The 21,901-nt window shown below is 40.2% G+C and overlaps 1 protein-coding gene across 4 annotated transcripts in view; it reads right to left on the bottom strand.

Moving 5' to 3' along the window:
* GLI3 (GLI family zinc finger 3) overlaps positions 1 to 21,901 on the bottom strand; it is a 209,099-nt gene that overhangs the window by 55,579 nt on the left and 131,619 nt on the right. For all 4 annotated transcript variants that reach the window (XM_069859764.1, XM_069859767.1, XM_069859765.1 and 1 more), the window contains 3 exons: positions 14,875 to 15,080; positions 8,533 to 8,679; positions 1,101 to 1,302 (listed from right to left, as the gene is read on the bottom strand). In XM_069859764.1, the coding sequence (XP_069715865.1) occupies positions 1,101 to 1,302; positions 8,533 to 8,679; positions 14,875 to 15,080 (555 nt within the window). The remainder of the gene's footprint in view (positions 1 to 1,100; positions 1,303 to 8,532; positions 8,680 to 14,874; positions 15,081 to 21,901) is intronic.

Below are 21,901 nucleotides of genomic sequence, written 5' to 3'. Positions count from 1 at the left end.
AAATCCCCACAGCTAGTTTTTGAAGTTGTTAGTGTGTCAATTTTGCTGGAGAGGCATGTTTGAGCTTTGCCAAAAATGGGTCTTTTAGATCTCAAGAAATTGCTGTGGGGACATGCTCCTTTGCCTCGTTGCAAATTGAAGGTGGAGGCTGCTTTTAAGCCAAGGACCAGCAGCACTCTTTGTTTGAGTGCCATAAATGCAAAACCAATATTTTCGGAGACTAAGGCAGGGTAATATTTTTTTTTGAACACCAAAGGAGCTTTTTTCAGTTAACATATAGCAATGTCACAAATACAAGAATGTTCTGTAGCTTCATCTCAATTTTTCTTCCTAATTTTCTCTAACTCCCCTTCTTTATTGACATTCTTGCTTTTGTTCCTTCTCCCTATACCCTGCTTTTTTTCTTTTCCCATAAAACTTCTGCCCGCCTCTTCCCCTGCTACTCTGTTCTTCTGTCTCCAGAACAACTGTTTTCTTGCACACGCAACTGAACTGGCTGAGTGAAAATCACAGCACTTCTCACGATACTGGATGAGAACAGTACTTCCATGGTAAAAAACAAAAACAAAAAAGATAAAAAAGATAGCTTAGCTACAGAAAGTCTAATCTTTCAACATAGAAACTAAAATATTTTAAAAACTTGGAGATGAATACCAGGAATTTCTAGCCAAATATTGCCATTGAACAGTACCACATGTCTGTGCTTTGCTCTCTGACTACAAAACATAGGAACATTTCACTGTCCCTTATATCTATGACCAGAAGAACGCAAGTGACTGAAGTCACAAACCTATCCCAGAGCTTGAAAACAGATTCCTGGGCACACATACACACACCATTACTGCTGGTAAGATGGAGTATTATCCGCATTGGACAATAATATCCCAAAAAAGTCCCTTGTGGTTACCTTTCTAAACAAGAAAAAAAGTATTTAGTACTTTAAATTAAGCTCCAGTGAACATACACTATAGAAACTGCAAAATCCACATATTGACAAAACAAAATGGTTACTTAAAGATGTGAGTATACATTCTCATTTGCGTGTGTGTATGACACAGAATATAAGAATACACAATACAGGTAGAAAATGCTATTCTTACCTTATTGCACTGGCAGATAAGTGGCCATAAGAACCACTGGCTGAGGAACTGCTACGAGAATTATTGAGAATTGTGACCAAGGAATTTGGAGATGTCCGTATCATGGTCTGAAGGTCAAAGCTGTGATCAGATAGGGGGGATATGGATAACGTACGCTTTCGGCTTGGTCTAGCTGACAATCTTGGACTCGGAAACCTGGCGCCTGTTATGTAAACACAAATAATTATCCACCAAGGTACTTAACGGCATTTATTTTTTATCAGTGATGGGTAGAGGGAGTCACAAGACACCAACATGCTGTGACAAGCTCACTCTCTCCACTTGTGATCTACTGGCTATGATTGAGAAAAATTAGGAAGAAAAATCTATCTTCCTGTGGCTTACCTCAGGGGAGCTCTGTTTATTAATGTGCAAGCAAAATGATAAATTGCTAAACAAAAGGAAAAGACTTTTATGAGTTATCCCTCTTATTTCTAGTGATTTATGAATCTGATGGCTTTTTAGACATTCGCATCATTAATTCAACCATGAGCAATGAGATGGTAGCTCAGATCTGGCCTAACAGCAAACCCAAACACGTATCATGTTAATACACCAGCCAAAGCTAAACTTGTAAAATAGATGGAATGCTTCTTTTGTTGACCGCAATCCTGCCTGGTCGATATGCAAAACAAACTCAGGACTGAAAAGACACTACAAAAGCCAGCTCTATCAGCAGAAGTCAAACTGACAGCCACAGCATTAAACTAAGAAACAAAAGGCTTTATTTGAATACATCCAAGATACAACAATATTCTTGTGTTGGGGCAATACAGGGGCCTACAGTCGCCAAATATATTTAAAATCAGAGAATAGGCTTTTCAAAGCAGTAAAGAGAAGGCAACTATAGAGATACCTTTTAACAAACATATATTACTATTCTAAATTCTTTGTGCTGCTCTGAGAATCTCTACCTCTTCTGGTCTCTTTTACCATGTCATCACAACTCTCTGCAGTCCTGACAGAAGATTCATCACTTCAAATTTCTTCTCTTTATTTAATTAATTTTGATCTCAGTTGAGACTGGGAAGGAGACAATTAGCTTTCCCCATTGTGTACTGAACTATTTCCTGTAACAGTACTGCTGCTTCTACCTTTTTAATCCCTTTAACCTGTAGTAAAGGAGTAAGTCCTAATGATCCTTACAGCCAAGGTCATGCAGGTCTTGGGTTTGATGCCTACTTCACAGCTACTTCTCCCAGAGTCCCTGACATTTTCTGTAACTTGCTAATAATTCACAGTTGTCCACAAATCTTCATTATGGGTCTGCTTTTCCTACTTCTTGGTCATCTTTTGGTGCCCAGAACCTTTCTTCAATATGGTATTTAAAAGCTTATGTGCCTAACATCAAACAGGAGAAGACCCAACTGACTCCAATTAGACTCACCTCAAGGACAGAGCTGGATTCGTGTGCGCCATTATGTTCTTCTTATGCACCTGAGCAGGTTGCCCTCCTTTCTGTGTGCACTGTCCAAGATTTTCGTCTGGTATGTTGTGATTGTGTGACCTGTCTATAGTCCTTCTCCTAATCTGTGCTTAATTTTACCTCAGTCAGCCAGCTCTGGTGTCAATTTTCTTTGGCATCTGGCTAACAGAGATTTTTTTCTTTCTCCTTTATACTCTGTCTTTGCAATAGGCCTCAACCCATATTGCTTCAGTCTTTTAATGACTATTCATAATCTTGATTCATCATTTAAAATTTAGGCATAGCTATTTATTTCTTCCTAAAGCTACTACATATCATTTTATGTAATCTGCTTTATCTCCTTTTTATGAGCTTGCAATTGTACTGGGTCTGCTTAATATTTTACCAATGCTGTGCTTCATACTTTTCAAAGGCAGAGATCTTTTATTTGTGCGAAAATAAAAACCAACAACGATGAGCAACTTAAGAAGCTACAATGAATTCAATAATGAAATATAAAACACATGTCATGGTAAGCCAATAATAATAGTAATATCAGTAAGTCCAGGTTTGACTCTGTACAACTACAAAAGGATTGCCACTTAATTGGGAAATTCATTACAGGTCTGCTGAACATGGACTGATAGCTACTGATGCTAAGTGCACACAGGTTTTATCAAAAAAGGGGAACAGTTGTTAAGAATATTTGTATCTGAACACCTCTCCTTTGAAGCCAGACTGGGTAATAAAAGCAGGAGATGATAGCTGTGTTTTGCTGCTTCTGTGATCCACTTATTTTCCATGCCACAACTGCCCAAGCGGACTTGTCAGTACTCCAGTCCGCATTTCAGAGAGGACTAAGCTAGGACTACCAACAACTGTTCTAAGCTCTTATGATCTTGGGAGAGTGGCATGGTTACCCTCAATATATCACACAGTTACACCACAGCTCTTACAAGAGGTCTCTCTCTGCTCAGCCTGTCAGCTGCTGTCAGGGCACCCATTTTATCATTCTGCAGGGGACACAACAGATCTACAGCCAGTGATAGAGAAGGACATTCCTTCCAGCTGCAATGGGCAGAACCTCTGCTTCAGCCACACCATGCAGCAGTCTCAGGCTTCCTTTTCCCTTCCAGGCAGTGCCTGCTTCAGGTCCCACCTAGATGTGGGAATTCAGCAGTCCCCTCCATCTACCTGGGACAGGAATAACCTCTGAAGGGCCAACAGTCTCCTGCAAAAAAAGGGAATATTTCTCTTTCACAGCAGGAGCCAACAGATGAGGCCAGGCAAAAGCTCTACACAATCTGACAACAGGAAAGGGGGATGCACTTCAAGAGAGGCCACAACTTTCAAAATTGAAAATACAGTTAAATGGAATTACTATTTTTTCAGATCTTTGTGCTCTAATTAGGTTTCACATGCCTAAAAAGTATTAAGCATGAGCTGACCACTCATTACACTGCAGGACATTTGTTAAATCATTCATTTAGCATAACATCAGTCTTAGTTAGCATGTTACTATAAAAATGAATAGGTCACGATTTGTTAGTGCCTCTAAATACTAACTTTTCAGCCTTGCCCAGGCATTTATTTCAACACAAACACTTCATATTTACTTAGCAATTTGAGATGTTCATCTGCTCACAGTATTCTCCCATTGAAGCATTACATTCCCCACTGAATAATGTTTAAAAGCCAAAGAATGCAGGAGCATTGATTCACTAAAAATCCATTTACTTATGTGCAAGTGATGAAAAAACCCATCACCTTTGACAAAGCATGCAAATGGAAGCTGACAGTGAAGATTTGTTTAGGAATGTTTTGGAGTAGACATTGTAGTAATAAAAAGTCAGAAGATGATAGTAAAGACTTGAGTGCGCCAACAAAAAATCCAGCAGGTGTCAGAAAAAAAGATCTTATTCCTAGGGTGGAGATCAATTCTAAAATAACAGATATCTATCTCCATCATAAATTTCAAAAATTGAATATGCCATCCAGCAAATTTGCCCATGAATTTGATTTCTAAGTTGAAGTTTTTAGCATTGCTTAATCATTTATAAGGCAATCTTCAGACATGTATCATTTATTCCATCCCTTTAAATCAAACTTCATCAAACCCTTTTTATTCCATCCCTTTAAATCAAACTTGTTTGAACCTGTCTCAGGCACTAGCTTCTGTTGAAGGGTGTGAACATGGGAAGTTTGATTTTTTCTTTTTTCTTTTATATTAAAGCTGTTTTCCCTTCTTTCTTTTCCTTCTGATTTCTGCTCACAGATGTGTAAACTTTCATTTTCACTTCATGAAAGTTTGTCATAAATTTCACCTTAGTTTTCAAAATAGTAAATCTGTCATCAGCATGATAGGAAAAGGAATGGCTTTGCTACTCCATCCTCATTCTCCAGCTATGCCTGAAAATCAGGATTCAAACCCAGTCGAAAGCTTCTCACATTGGCTTAACTCTTCAGGCTGGCCATATTCTTTAAGTCAGTCTGGTTGCTATTAGTATCTCTAATGCCAAAAGTTGTAGGCCAATGATGAATACCTTTGAAAAAGAAAAACATCCTATTCTGGGTAGGCATAGGCAAAAGTTAAGCAGAGAGAGGATATTAATACTCTCAGGGTGAACCTAGAAACCTCAGGGAAAATGTTTGCTTTCCACTCAACACCATTTAAAGGCAGAGTAAAAAAAATCCCCAAGTGAAAAAATGCAAATATCAAACCTAAAAGATTGTGATCTTTTAAAATTTGTAAGTGCTTTAAAGACAGTGTTGGCATACGGTATCTTTACAGCCACAACAAGGAATTTCAGTTGTGGTGCTGTCGATACCTTCCACATCTATTCATTCCCCTCCTCATTATTTTGATGATATACTTAGGCAGCACATCTGAACCTTTGAGATGACAGAAGATGATAAGACTTGGTCAGAGATTCTGGCCACCAGAACTGTATAAAGCCTGTATGGTCCACTTTTCATGCCATACAGGACAGGATGAGAAAAAAATTACAGTCAAGCATACACAATCATCTGGACCTTATTTTTCCACAATATATTAGACAGTTCATAGACAGTGAAGTTCAGAACTTCAAGAAGTCTACTGCTCTTTAGTCAAAGCATAACCTTTTGATTCATGCTTGTCCTAGTCATATTACCCCCATTTTGAAATCAGTTTTCCAGCATCACAGAGTAAACCAAAAGGCCCCGAACTACATAAACTATATGTAATGTGCTTTTGTGCCTGTAACATACTGCTGTTGAGACTATTATTTGTACTGCTGGAGAGTGTAGAGATGCCAAATTACTGTGCTAGATGCTACATAAACACACAATTAGGAGACAGCCTTGCTTCACAAAAGACGAATCATGTCTTGCTTGCACCTGTTTGGTTGTTGCTTGGAATAAACGAGCAGCAGCCTTTGAGTGAGTTGAGTCAACTTGCTCCAAATTTGATAGCAGATAATGAGGGAAAGTTTCTCTTTTCTGTTTCCTTTGACAAGACTGGGCAAAGGTGAAAGAGTGCTTTTAAGATCACCATACAAACCCTCAAGAAGAAAGATCCAAACAAATGGCATTGCTTTGCATTGATCACTGTACTTGGCTATTAAACACAAACATGGGCACTGTTTTTGTAATTTTAAAAGTCTAATATCGGCTTTCTGCTAATTGTTTTGTTCTCATCTCTAATCTAAAATTCTGACAAAGAAGAAAGGGGTTTTCTTCAGCATGATGAATGATAGGACATTCAGATTCCTACTTAATGACAATTAATTTACTGTATACCCATGCAAGTTAAGATAGTTTTAATTAGTTTTTACAAAGTAAAAGGGTAACTTCATATTCTATTTAGATAAAAGCAGCTATTGCCTGACTAAACACATTCTCATCAAATACAGAAGGTGAGATGAGTGACCTTACCGGGATTCACTCTTATTTTAATTCTCTATTTACTGTTTAAAAATAACCCATTTGCATAATATTGCTACATGGTTTTTTGCCTTAAACTCTGAAATAAACACTAATTGAAAAGTTGCTGCTATAATGAATCTCAAATGTGTGATCTTAATTTTTAAAAACAAATGCAAAATGAATTAAAGAGCATATTTCAAATATATCATAGCTAAAGCTGGCGACAGCAAATTCCTTATTAGAGATAGTGTTTAGGTACCTTTTATGAACAGGCTGAAGTTATGGGCAAAGGTCTAAACATTTTCCTTTAAGTAAGAAGTGATAAAATTTTTGGAATGCAAAAGCTGTAATTCTATGTAGATTACAGCATACATAATCTAACTCATGGAGGTCCTTTGTGCAAATGCTATTGTTTGTATGAGTACTGCCATGTCTTCTGTCTTTCTTAAGTCTTCTGGCATAAATCTGGGTATCTATCTTCTTATGCACCAAACAGACACATTCAATGAAGTCTGCATCCAAATATATGGTTTTGTACTCTACCTACATGCATTCAGAAACTCTCTCCCAATAGGAACCAAACCCATTAAGTATAAAATATCCCTGCTTGTTGCAGAGGGTGTTAGACTAGTTGACCTTCAAAGGTGTCTTCCAATCCAAACTATTTTATGATTCTATGATCCCCATGTCCACTCGTACAATCTGGGGATTTATCCTTGCAACTGGAACCCACCTGAAAAAAGCATCATAACAGTTTCCATACTGCAAGGTATTATTAATACTCATCAAATGCATTAGCAGCGCACCTCACCTCTCTCTATTCTTCTAAAAATCCAAATCAGGAAGTATCATATTCTTAAGCTTTCAAGCACTGAGACCTGCACAATAATTTCTGGTATAAGTCTAGACTACATATGTGGGTTTATTATGTTTCTGAAGTGGGCTCAAGGTATACTACATTACTGTAAAATCACTATGCATGCTACCAGTGCAGTAAAACTGGTAACAGGAGAGGAATTAAAAATCCTTCACTATCAAGGTAACAGAATGAAAGCAGTTTCCTTGTCCAGTTCCATGATTATCTGTCTTGCCTGATTCTTGTAAAATTGTTCGTCAACTACTTCACACTCCCAGGCATGTGTTCTGCAGGGGTGACTATCTATGTTCCCATGTGTTGCAGAGGTGAATCTACCAACTCCCACACCCCTTGAGATCAGCAGCTATGGCATGCAGCCAACAGGAGACAAGAAGAAACTGCATGCCAACAAAGGTTTTTAAGAGCTGTGGGACAACAAGGTGATCTAATGCTACTGTATTGCTCTGTACTACCAAGCAAGAGTCAACAGTCATCACCCTTTCTTGCCTGGACCTTTTATTTTCCTTGTTGGAAGGAAATTAGCACATCTCAAAAACCATGTAAACATCTTATGACTAGAGGGGAGTGCTCTGTATAATCCCTTCTGGCTAATCAAAAGCAGCAGTAGTGAGCAGTTTGGAATGGGGTGCTCTCTTTTCCTCCTTCACCATAAAAAAAGATGACAGATTAGAGGTCTGAAAGATATTGAAGTGGGTAAATGAGGCTCTTAATAATGGGAAAAACTTAGTTCGGATTCTTGAGAATTCAGCAAACTGCTTCACCTTAGAAGTGATCTCAAAGTTGTCTATTGCGCACAACTTGTAAGTATGGCTACCACAGTCTAAAAAAGAGGGGAGCATGCTCTCCTAATGGAAAAACAGATGTAAAATTTTATTAATGTTCCCCTTAGGGAAATACCCAACCTAATGATGAAAGCGAGTTATTGATTTTGAATAAAAAAGGATACTTTCATAAGCACTCAAACCTTGCTGCAAATAAAATCTGTAACCTGTTTGCAGGAGCAGTCCTTTCCCTCTCCCTACTTACTTTCAAAACTTACTTTTAGATTTGCTTTAAACCTTGTATATCTGGCCCTCCAGTCTCATGATGAGGCTCATGTTGACTCCCACTTCTCTATCTGCATGAAGGCCTTTTTAGTCATGCCAGGAACAACACACGTGGCTCCCTTTGAAGGCCTGTCTATATTTCTAGAAAACATCACTTACTATCCATGGCATGAAGATATTCCATATGAAGAGCACCGGCTCCAGCACTGGCAGCTGAAGGAATGATGTCTGCATACGGGCTGCGCTGGCCTGCCAACAGAGCCATCTGATGGTAATATTCAGCTGGACTGACACCAGCATGTGGAGCTAAAAACACAACATAAAAAGCACCGTTAATGACGTAGGATAAACAAGAAGGAAAGTTTTATCACATTGCTGGTTTCCCTGGCTATTAAACCAGCTTGTTTATTTTTTAATGTAACGCAACATCTGCACTGTGCCACCACAGGTCAATATATTTCAACCAATGATACTCCAAAGATACCATTCAAAAAACAGCAGGGCATAAAATATTAATGAGCTTGGTGATCTCATTTTTTTAATATTTATTGTTAAGTGACTCAAAAAGTGACAGACTGACAGCAGTGGAAACTGGTATGATTCATTTAGTGACATAAAAAAGCAGGAAACCTTTCCTGGCGATTTATTCCCAATTACCTCATCTCTGGCCCAAAGGATTCTGTCTCTAGAGTAACAACACGGCTGAACATCCATAAGCATTCAAGCTTCTGCAGTCTCTGCTCAGGGTACCAGACTTCCACTCATGGTGGCAGTTCATATATAAGTTCAGAAATAAACAAGAACAAAGCAAGTTTTCAGGCCAAATGCCAGTTTTCCACAAACACCACAGCAGTGTTATTTTTGAAGGACAGACTGAAGTCAATGAATATGGTCATCCAGTCCTTCTAAGTTCATACGTAAGCGTACTTGACATACAAGTATGTTTGCAGAGTCAAAACCATAGACTGTATAGGCTCTACATCCTGTCAGTAAGCTTATGAGTGATGTAGACCTCTGATATTGATGTATAGGAGCCTTTCTCTCCTGCAAAAATAATGTGCAAGTTTTCTCCTCCCTTGCAGTTTTCAAGGCAACGCTGGACAAACATAAAAATCCATATCATTTTAATATCGTCTCATCTGAGCAGGCTTCAAATACTAAAGTAGGTAGATGGTCGTTTCATGGACCTGTGTGAGAAGTACTCATAAAATAAGCTAGGTTCTATCTCCTTGATTCTGACACAGACTTGCTTTGTGACTTGAGGCAACCAGCCCTCCTTCCTCTCTGCTCTCTACTTGTCCCACTTGCAAAATAGTTTAAGTTTCCTTATACTCTGCTCACCAGAAGATAGTACGTAAGTTTGCCTAAACTACTTCAAGATTTAGATTAATGGGCTAGATCCCAACATATTACTTTTATATTTTTTCATATCATTTAATGAGATTTTTCTTTGATCCCAGCAACTGAATCTTGAACAGAAACAAAATTTTAAGCTGAAATTCTTTTAATTGCCACCTTAACTTGAATTTATTTTAATTATCAACTTAACCTGAATACTGTTACTTACATGGTATTACTAAGAAGAATTTATGTTTACATTAGAGAATCAGATGTGAAGTACAAATCTTAGAAGCAACGATTCAACGTTTACACTGAAAGGAGGTAAACACAGCATTGGAGTTCGGCGAAAAGTTTATTCAGCAACAGCATTTCTTAGAGTGTGTTTTTACCAAAGAAAATAGAATAATGTGCTTTTTCTCACAGCGTTCTGCTTGAGAAACTGTCAGCCTCTGGCCTGGACAGGCGCACACTCTCCTGGGTGGAAAACTGGTTGGATGGCCGGGCCCAGAGAGTGGTGGTAAATGGTGTGAAATCCAGCTGGAGGCCAGTGACAAGTGGGGTTCCCCAGGGCTCAGTGCTGGGTCCAGCCCTGTTCAATGTCTTCATCAATGATCTGGATGAAGGCATCGAGTGCACCCTTAGCAAGTTTGCGAACGACACTAAGCTGGGTGGAAGTGTCGATCTGCTGGAAGGTAGGGAGGCTCTGCAAAGGGATCTGAACTGGCTGGACCGCTGGGCAGAGTCCAATGGCATGAGGTTTAACAAGGCCAAATGCCGGGTCCTGCACTTGGGGCACAACAACCCTACGCAGTGCTACAGACTGGGAGAAGTCTGTCTAGAAAGCTGCCTGGAGGAGAGGGACCTGGGCGTGTTGGTTGACAGCCGACTGAATATGAGCCAGCAGTGTGCCCAGGTGGCCAAGAAGGCCAATGGCATCTTGGCTTGTATCAGAAACGGCATGACCAGCAGGTCCAGGGAGGTTATTCTCCCTATGTACTCAGCACTGGTGAGACCGCTCCTTGAATACTGTGTTCAGTTCTGGGCCCCTCACCATAAGAAGGATGTTGAGGCTCTGGAAAGAGTCCAGAGAAGAGCAACAAAGCTGGTGAAGGGGCTGGAGAACAGGCCTTATGAGGAGCGGCTGAGAGAGCTGGGGTTGTTTAGCCTGGAGAAGAGGAGGCTGAGGGGTGACCTCATTGCTCTCTACAACTACCTGAAAGGAGGCTGTAGAGAGGAGGGTGCTGGCCTCTTCTTCCAAGTGACAGGGGACAGGACAAGAGGGAATGGCCTCAAGCTCCGCCAGGGGAAGTTTAGGCTAGATGTTAGGAAAAAATTCTTTACAGAAAGGGTCATTGGGCACTGGAACAGGCTGCCCAGGGAGGTGGTTGAGTCACCTTCCCTGGAGGTGTTTAAGGCACGGGTGGATGAGGTGCTGAGGGATATGGTTTAGTGTTTGATGGGAACGGTTGGACTCGATGATCCGGTGGGTCTCTTCCAACCTGGTTATTCTGTGATTCTGTGATGTTATAATGTTAAAAATGACCAATTTCAAGAAAGGTTCAGATAAAATAGAAGTACACAAAACAGGAACAGTAATGGTATAAAAAAATGAGCTGAGATACATTAAAAGTGGTTGGTATTTTTTCCAAATGACAAATTGACTTCTCAATTAAACATAACCTATTTCAGCCACCACCACTTTCTCTGAAATGGCAAGAAAAACATTCAGACCAAATTTTAAGAGGAGTAACTCACACTGAATCACTGATTTTAAATTTTTTACAGTAGTCGGCAACCACTATATCTTTCTAGACACACTTAAAATACTTCCCGAGCTTTCTGACATAAGCGTCTGGGTTAACTAACAATAACATTGGCTACAAACTTTAAAAATAACTGCTGCAGAAAACACAGTGAGCACATAATTGCACTACTAAATGAGAAATGCCCTGGTGCTCTTCAAAGATCATTCCTTACTACTTTCTTCAAACATAAAAAATTAGCCCAATAAATGATGTATTGCATGAAGGGTAAATGAAGGGTGTATGGGAAGTCCGCAGCCCTGAATCTTCTCCTGTTTATTCCTGGGGAGCTGCAGATTTTACCCAGCATTTCTTAGAAGGGGAGGCATTTGCTACCACATTGTGGGCACTGCTGAGCTTTGTTCGAGCACTCTGCTCTACACACACCAACAACTTGGCCCGTACTCCTGCCTCAAACCCTCTGCGCTACTCAGAGGAGTCCCCGGCCACCCCCAGCCCAGTGATTGTGCCAGGTAAGGTGAAATAACAAGACAGAAGACATTCTACCATTATTGCTGCTGGGACAGTCATTAATTAGAGCTGGCAAGACTTGTAGTGAACATGAAACTGCTCTTCGTTATGTTCCAGATTATTTTGGCTCCTGGCCATCCCCAGATCTGTGAGTCGACAGACTGAGCCCAATAGCACACTGACCTAATTATCTAACTGGTCTAAATCAATTAGGGTAGCAAGAGAAATCTCGCCATTGCTTTCAGAAGGACAATAACAACTGACAAGTTTTCACAGTTCAAATGCTATACAACTTAAGCCACGGTGTCCATTATGTTATTACTACATTATGTGCATGTACCTCTTTAAATCAAAGGGGGGATTTATTTGCATTTTAGTAGAGCCCAAGCCAAGACTTGGACTATCTGATCCCAGGAACCTACCCCCAAAAAAAAAATTTCAGTCTATGTCTGACTGACCACGCAACAAACAGGACTCCAGAGAATAAATGTAACAGCATTTCATTAAGTACACCTTTTTACTGAAATATATCCAATGCCTCAATCAAGTTACTGTATATTCACAAGCTGCTGCACAACACCTGGGCTCCAGTAACTGATCACAGATGAGCTGCGAACCTAGAGGAAATATCAACTAAGATGTCTTTGTTTAAATTCCAAAGCAAGAAGCTTAAGCTAGTAAGTTTAGCTTGTATTTATGAAAGGCTAAGGTTGCATATACAGACAGCAATCAAAGCTCACAGGATGAGTGTTGTGACACAACATACTCAACCACATTGCCTACACCCAAGTGCCTCATGCCATCTGAAAGCCCCTAAGTATTCAAGGCACCTACATGATGCTGGACAGTATGAGACAGGCCTTAGAGAAGAAAACTGCTTTTCTGTGATGGCAGCTGGGAGTTACAGCATGGTATTTCACAGACCTGAACTGACACCAAACACATACGCTGTAGACCGGTGAATCTTAGCATCATCGTAGTTACGAGGGAGCTCCAGACTCAGCTGGTTACATTGAAATGTCTATCTGGGTGAACTGAGTAGCTCAATTAGGCTCCACCAGCTGTGCTACCTAGATCTCACTGGACTGTAATGGCAAAACAACACAGCAAGATCACAGATTTCTATACTGTACAGACCTAAATTTAGGTGCCAGAACCTGGAACTATCTATCTGAGAACTGTCTATCCTGAGACATTGTAGAGTTTCAGAGATATTACCACTGGTCTGGTGAATACGGCAAAGCACTTCTAGGAGATCTCTGCCTTTCTGGAGTGTTGACTGGGTGTTGGGTCAGATATCCTAGAGTATCTCAGATAGCACTATGTGCCTATATCTATACAAGTGAATACAGCGTTGCACACCTGAGACCAAGAATGTACACAGGCTAATGTCGTATGGTTATGTGACAGGTGGCAGTTCCCTTCCCTTCTTTCTCTTGTGTGTGCAACTGGAGCACACCTTAAGCATAAACAAAATTCTATAGAAATCTGATCTAAAGTAGTCTGCATATTAGGTTTTGTGAAATGCCCAAGCAGACATTGCAAGACTTTTACAAATTCATGTCCCTGCTTTATAGCTTTCTCTTCTTTATCCAATATCAAAAGCTCCAAAGCTCCCCAAGTCAAAACACATATTTCTGAGCATTCAAATTGTTCCTTCAATTTTTCTTTTTTTATATTTTGGCTAAAATAAAAAAAGAGCAGAATCAGCAAGGATTCATGCAACACCCGACATGCTGCTAGGAAAGCCCTGTGTGCATGCCACATACCTTGACTGACAATAGGTCATTAAAATTTATTCTCATAAGGATATGTGCACATAACTGATGGATTAACCATAAAGGTATATGTTCTTACAAACGAGGATTAATTAGTTATCCCTTTGGATAGGGTGCACTGCTCATTTTTCAAATTCAGCTAAAGGCAGTTTAACTCTGTTTGGTAAGTTTCTGTGTACACTGGGAAGATCTTTCCAATAGTTAAAACAATGGTTCGTCTTCACTATATATTGCTTTGGGAGTATGTTATATTTTTGCTATCTTCAGCAAATGCTACAATTTTGAAATGTTCAACTACTTACTCTACTGTTGAAAAACCTACTGCTAAAATGCCTGAGCCTTTTTTGTAACTTTATTCATTGCTCACTTTGGCAAAATTCCCATTGAAATGAACAGGAAATACGCCAAAATAGTGACGAGAGTAATTGCAGGTGTTCATTTCAACCCAAATAACCTGGAAAATAATAGTCATGGTCACATTGAGACCTAAAGCATCGACATTTCATCAATATGGGTGTACTTCTCATCATTTAAACTAAAGTGGCTAGTCTTGATTATCAGCCACCTCTTCTACACAAGCATAACTTCACTTGACCATATAATCAGCAAGGGTAAACTGAAATCATTCTAAATAATTTTAGCAGACCTATTGACCAAATGTAACAAGTCAGTACACGCTTCATATGATTGAAAAATACTGTTTTAATTAATGAGCCTTTCACACGTGAAGAACTCCACAGAATACACTGATCTACACTCATGAAGAATATGGCTCAATTCAGTGTGGAGGCACTGGATTTCTTGGGAGATCAGAATCGCACCCCAGGTCAGCTCCACAAACAAAGATGTTAAAAGACACACACCACCCTTCTAGTTAAATTTTGATGAAGCATGCTCTTTTTTTTTCCTTCTCCCTGAACTTTCAACATTTGTGAGATGTACAAATGAGCCGTGATCGGCTGATGAAGTATTGAAACATTTATGACATAATGAATATGTCTGACAAACCTGCTGAAGCTGCATTGAACAAGGCGGGGAAAAATATTGACAAGATTAATATTTTTTAAGTTGCTTTGAAGACAGAAAACAGGAAGTCTGTCTTAACCCACCGTCTGTTGGGCTGAGTCCGCGGGCTGCCGAGATCATGGAGAGGGATGGGCTGCTGTGCAGGGACCTGATGTAGTCCATGTAGGGGTTAATGTACGGGTGAGGCGTGCTGAAGGGGGACTCTGATGTTGCAGCAGGATTTCGGTGTGGGGAAATTCTAAGGAACGGAAGCTCTGAGTATGTTGGGCTACTAGATAAGGCAGAAGGCCTAAAAGAGAAGAAAAATAACAACAAACAGCCAGGTTACCTATACAATAAAATAAAATACTGTAGAGTAATGCATTCATTTCTTCAAGAGTAACAACTGAGTTGCACATGTAATAATTTCCACTAAAGCCAACTGTCTGGACAGAATAACGATAGGAAACGAATTCTTCTTTGTACCTAGTATTAGTAACATATCTCTGACCAATTTTAACATGAGTTTGTGTTTGGTTTAATCTTTACAACCCTCAGTAACATTTCCCCATGGAGTTCATCAGAAAATCACTTTAATTAGTGTAAAACATGTACCCTGTATACCACATTGATTCTTGCTGCAATACAGAAGATGTATTGAGATGCTCAACCATTTACACCTTCAAAACCACATGGCTATTTGAAAATAGTTTTGAGACCTAAACTATGCTGACTCCCTTCATTTGCCAGCTTACTGTCCCTGAAAGTGCAAGATTGCATGTTTATACATGCAATAGAACACTCAAACTTTTTAAGCCATTAAGACAGCTGGTTCCTTTGAAGGAATTCTTCTATTTTTTTTGTTGATGTCCCTTCCCATGAAGGAGGCAGAAAACTTAGTAGTAAAGGAAGAAAGACTGCTGAATACATTTGGTTTTAGCATGGCACTAAAGACCAATGCCTTTAACAAGACCATTTTAATCAACTACCTCCGTCTTGAAATGGGAGAGCTCTGGTGCCTTCTCATGCTACTTGTATGAAGCTGTAATGAACCAAGGCTGCAAGCTGAGTTCACAGCTGACAAAAGACAAACAACCTGCCACAGCCATCATCTCACCCTGTTGACAGGACAGCGTCTGGGCTCTGTGTGGAGACCCTTGTCCCACAGCATCCTGTCTCCAAAGGCATTGGAAAAAGTCCAGATTTCATCAGAAGGGGTTGGAGTGCCTGCCCTTGCCAACCTGCTCTTTGGCAAAAGACAATGATTAGGACTGTCATGCATTTGCTGTAGTCCAACTGGCTGACCCGAACTAAATGCCTTATTGTCCTTGTTTTTCCAATTAATTTAGCATATATACAGCACAGACACAGGCAGGAGCTGAGAGAGCAGTAAGGGCAGCCTGTTCCTTTGATGATGATGCCTTACAAAGAACAATAAAAAAAGAAATGTGTTTTTTTCCTTTAACATACACATAGCATGATCAACAAGATAGTTGTCGTCACCTAAAAGGCCAAGAGAATGTAATCTTAAATACGAGTGAATTCAGCCTTGACATAAGCTTGGAAATGCTAGTGAAGGAGTGGGACAAACAAAGTTATGCATTCTTAACACTACACTGGCTTCTCTGCCACAAAATTCATGAGGGCTCATAAAATCTGGGAAATAAAGATTCTTCCTGTTGTGCTTTTGTCCTTTCCCTATCTGGCTTTCTGAAAGGTAAACCCATTTAGCTTTCCTGTATGAAATCACCTCCTAGCTCCAAAGTTTTTTAGAGAGTTGCATTTGTTGTGGGCTAGAAGTAAGAAGCAGCAGTGTAATCACCGTATTTAAAAAGCCTCAAGACCTGCAACCAGAAGCAGTTTTCCACCACTGCACAAAACAGGCATCATCTTTCCACAGAGCACTTTTTCTCCGCATGTTTTTGAAGTACCTTTGTTTTATGGTTGAAACATGGCTTTATTCTTGTTGGTAATGTGAAACTTGACCAGCCATGAAGCATTTGCTGTCTCACAGTTCCCTGTCAGGCCAAGTGCAGAAGGCAGGAGCCTTAAAACTCATGATGACGTAGGAAGCAAAAACAACACAGCTGGATATCACATAAAAGAGTGAATTTGCCATCCTGGCAGTAAGGAAAATACAGTACTATAGCAAATTTAATACAAGAGTAACAAAGAAACTAAATTTGGATGTCATTTTACAAGTGCTTTTTCCTATTGTGATCTCAACTGAGAAAGAGTTAGAAACCCAGAAAAACAGGCAAGCAGGAATCTTGGCTTTATCTGGTACATATCAAACAGAAAACTGTTTAAAAGCTCTTGCAAGAAGAGCTGAAAGTCTGTATCGGCCTCAGCGATTCACTCTCCAGCTGGCCAATAGCCAAATGCTGCTGCAGGAGCAAGATTAAGAGCCAGGCTGTCAGCTTTTCCCTCCAGATCCAATGGGAGCCATTCAAGGACACTGGGACTCAACCACTTTTCCTCAGCCCTGCCTCTTCCTCCCTCTGCTTATCTGAGCTCCTCAGTTTTCTGAGGATGCTACAGAAAGGACATCAACCTGGGTAACATCAATCGACAGCAGGCATACAAGCTGTATTACTGGATGCAGAAATAAGGAGTCAACAGATTACACATGAAATTCCCAGCTCAAGACCCTAATGTTTACTGATCTCTCTCCAGCATCTGATTTTAAAATGCTGCTAACTCCTCTGCTCACTTCCAGCCTGTACTCTTCTCAATCCACTGTGTTTTCAGACCCTTCTTTCCCCACAAACCCATTTTCCTTCCTGCTCCCATCTGCTCCCAGGTCCCACTGCCTGAGCCCCCTTGATTAATTCCCATAAATGTCACATATTCTTCCTATCCTTCACCACTGCGATAAACCTCAATATTCCCTCCTTCAAACCAAAACATGACTTTTAGAAAGAGTGCAGCCAAATACATTTACTACTAGCTGTTGCTCTGCAACCTCTTTGTGTACCAATAAAGAACGACTTTTGTTCCAAGTACATAACAAACAATACAGCCCAGGAGTAGCTCTGCAGACGCTCATTCAACAACAAACAAATCAAATCTCCAGATGCAGGCGGCGGTGATCCCCCTGACCATCATCTTCATTTCACATGTACTTTATCCCTGGCCTTGGCAAAAGGTGTTCTGCCCAGGGTCTGAGGTTAATTTGTGGGACACAATGAGGCTCCAGCATGAGAAAAGCAGGGTCATTTTCAATGATACTGCTTGAAACTTATGCCCCACCTGTAAACCATGGGAAGGCAGATCTAGCTCTGTATCCTCTCCTAAAAATGGATTATCCTGTTCAACAACATACTCAGTGTGCTAAGGCTTGCGTCAGAAAGAGGGAGCAAAACAGATACATGCTCTTACCTAAATCAGGGCCTTTGTGCCTACTTCCAGAGATCCTGAAAACTCAACTCAAATGTAACACAAAGTCTGTAATACTTTCAATACTCGTTTGAAGTTTGAGGTCTCCAGGTTTGGGAGTAAAACAGATCCTATGGCTATGTTTTATCACTAAATTTTTTTATCGTGGCACATTAGGCTGTTCTTAGTATTTTCTCATTAACCTTGATTATGTCTACACCCCTGACAAGAAGAGAAGCAGCATAGAACAGGCCTGGCTGTGAAGGCATCTTCTCCTTTCTCTCCAGACTGCTTTCCTGCTCACCACTGAGCTGCTGAAATATCACAAATGCCACACAGCTTCCACATCTAATAAAGGTCTGCCCATTCTCCACCCATCTCCAGCCTGACAACTTCATGTCCAGACTCCAATGCTTTAGAGAGCCTCAACTACTCAGCAGGAGAATGGCACACACATGCCAAGGCAGTGAGATCAGTGTAAGGACAAACAGGTGTAGTTTTTCCTATTAGTCATGACACTTCTTTTTGATGAATGTTGCAAAGAGGTCTGCTTAGTCTTAAAAACTTACATGGTCACACCAGTTCAGCCGCTGCAAACAACATCAAACCTATGGCAAGTCACAAAACACATAAAGACACTTTTTAAAATGCTTTTTCTGGCCACTGCTGAATCACAGGTGAGCTGTGTGTAAGATTTCAGTTGTTACTCATAAAAACAGTGAGCCATTTTGATTTGTTGCTTAACAGCTGAAACGAACACACTCTGCACATGAAGACTGTGATGCCCTTTTTGGCCCATGTAGCCCTTTTTTTTAACTAAGGAAGGAAGATCATGGGAATTTGAGATTAGATGTGGCAAACATGAGTGAGTTACATGTATCTCAAAATTATTTCCATACACAGATTATTACCTAGCATTATCTTGAAAGGATCATCACACACATTTTTTTCCATACGCAGAGAGAACGGGCGTAGGAAAGCTCCTACCACATATTTTGGGTTGGTTTTTGTGTCTAAGTATTAGCCAGTTTTTCAGTTAAGAAGATCAGATGCTCCAAATGCAAGTGGAAATCCTATCCCTTTCTTTGGCAGCAATGGAGTTGTTAACTCATGCAGGTGAAATACTGCTATCTGGCTATCATTAGAAGCAAAAATCCCCAGGTAGGTAAGTAAGCACGGAGCCTGTTGACTACATGGTCCTTCAGCCACCCTCTCTTCTCAGTGCCATAATGACAGAATTCATAAGCATCATTTCCAGTCTCCACCCAAGCCCCTGGTGTGGCAGAGTGAAGTGCGACAGGTGCCAGATTAGCTCCCACTATTAGGCTAAAGAGGACACACAGCATTCCCTCCCTTACCTCATTTCTCCCTTCTAGCTTCCATCTTTCCTCACACCTACATTCCTGAACTGATCCTGTGGGTGGAGGCAGAAGGAAGCCACGGGTGGGAATGTACAGCTGCCTTGTATGAATTCTGTACATTCAAAAAAACTAAAAGATTTTGAGCCTTTAAAAACATAGAAACAAACAAGATTTAACAAAAGTATTAATGAGTTTTTATTTTCCAAGCTGATAGATCTGTCTGTAACTGTTCTATTATGCAATTTCTGAACAAAAATACTAAAATCCTTTTCCACCCAACTTCCCATTCTCTTTTTTTAATCCCCTTTCCTACTCAGTCACACACTGTTTTACCATTCCTGTGGACCTAGTGAAGAGCCAGACAGAGGATGAGCCCAAAGTGTCATGAAACCATCTTAAATGGATTTACACTTGCATTTGAGTTATGATGGTTAGCCCAGGAGCTGAAGAAGGACGGAAGGGAATGGGAAGAAAAGAGACCCAGTTTGGGGTTTTATAGAACAGCAAGGGCCAGCTGCTCTGAAAGGAATGGCAAGCCAGGAGCCAAGAGTAAACACCAGCATAGGCAATGCACTCCATCCTACCAGATCTGAGGCAGCTGATCAGAGCCAGCTGCTGGTAACATGTTCCATCAGCCATTTGAGATAAGGGAAAGTGACAAACTAGGTCCAGCAGGACAGTCAAATTCAGAAAGAGACACAGGCCAGAAGAGCAGCTACAGCATACCTCTGTGAAGTCCATCAAGGAGACCAGGTGCCTACAGTGTAGGTCCCAAGCATGATAAGGAGGGAACAAAAGGCCCCAGGCTGAGCTTAAAAAGGGCTCCTGGGTGGAGGTTCCAGGTGAGGCTATTCAAGACAGCCAAGGTTTATTAGTGGCCTCAGAGCCCTCACACTGGGTTTCTTTGCTTTGGCGTCCTGCAACTGCTCTAAGATGTGCTAGAATATCAATCCAGAGCATCTCATCCCTGGTTTTGCATCTCTTCCAACTGTGTAAAACACAGGCTTTTGGGTATCCTGTGACCTCCATGCTTGTCAGTGCTCTTTAGTAGCAACATTTTTCTGAAAGCAGACTTCAAGCCACTCAGGACAGCTACAAAGATCTGTATCACAGGAAAACCTGCATGAAAATGTTGAGGTTTGGTGTTAGAGAAGTGATCTGTCCTAAATGGTTTCCAAATTGTTTAAAGCTGTGCTTGGGGAAAATACTCTTCTAAGCACAATCTATCTTAGAAAAAAAAAAAAATATGTTCCTGATTTTAAAGGAAACTATAATTCTAGGACTGGAAATTTTAATGCCAAGTTTTGTCCTGATAAATTTTTAAATGACTCTTTTATGAATCTGTTGAAAAATACATTTATATTGAAAACAGCAAGTGATCCTTAACTATAACATTGTAAATATGACACTGAGCTAAGGTTACAGATGGAACAATAATCTATCTCACAGAACAAAGCTTGTCAACGAAGTGGGATGAAATATTGTAACATAACCTAATTTATTATTGCCTTTTCATCCATCTTGTTATATTATGAAAGTGTCAAAGTTCAAACCTTGATATTTAATCATTTAACAGTATGTTATTCAACGCTGGAGCAAGCATTGATGGCATAACTCTCCTGCCAATGACATCCATGCTGTTTCTCTGATACTTGTTCAGTTCACCCCTGCCTGGAGAATCAGAAAATGTTAAACTCATTAAACTGCTATGATCCTTTTCTTTTTTTTTTTTCCTGGAATAATCTTCTGATGACTGTCCTCAAAACATTGACACTTTTATTTCTAGTAGATCCTGCAAGATGAACAAACAATAAGGACTCCCTTATTAAGAAGTGATTCCTATTTTAAAGCGTGTGGCTCAATTCCCTTGGCAATATCTCCTATGTTAAATAAGTACTGTCTGTTTAATGCCATAGTTCCTTGTACAGACTGACCCTTCAGCACTAGAAGACAAGAACTGGCTAATAAAAGGCTTTTTCATTAAGAAATTCCAACAGCTGAGATTAGGCCAAACAATCTATTCACTCCTCATTGCTACAAGAATATACAGAGTTGTAGGTGACTGATAAATCAGGGTCAGGCAGGTAACTATATGCCTAAAGGATAGTTGAAAACTAAGAGTCAAATATTACCATCTTGCTTCTCGAAATCTTTAGTTGATTTTGTAAAGGTTCATCCCTATATAAACTGCAATCAATGGGAAAATGTCCACTCATTTAATCAACAAATTCCTTAAGTGACCATGGACACAACCTTCATAAGAATAAAGAGCTGACCCAATTCTGCACCCCCAGGAGTCACCAATAAGTTTTCCACTGACTTATACGCAAATGAGAGTGAGGCTAGCACCAAGTAATTTCAAAATGAAGTTTCACAGTCCCTTTTCTCTTTG

Source organism: Phaenicophaeus curvirostris, chromosome 6, assembly GCF_032191515.1.
Source record: "Phaenicophaeus curvirostris isolate KB17595 chromosome 6, BPBGC_Pcur_1.0, whole genome shotgun sequence".
In the NCBI taxonomy this organism is placed as follows: Eukaryota; Metazoa; Chordata; class Aves; order Cuculiformes; family Cuculidae; genus Phaenicophaeus; species Phaenicophaeus curvirostris.
The sequence above is the reverse complement of the archived record's forward strand: the minus strand, read 5'-3'. Positions and strand labels throughout refer to the sequence as shown.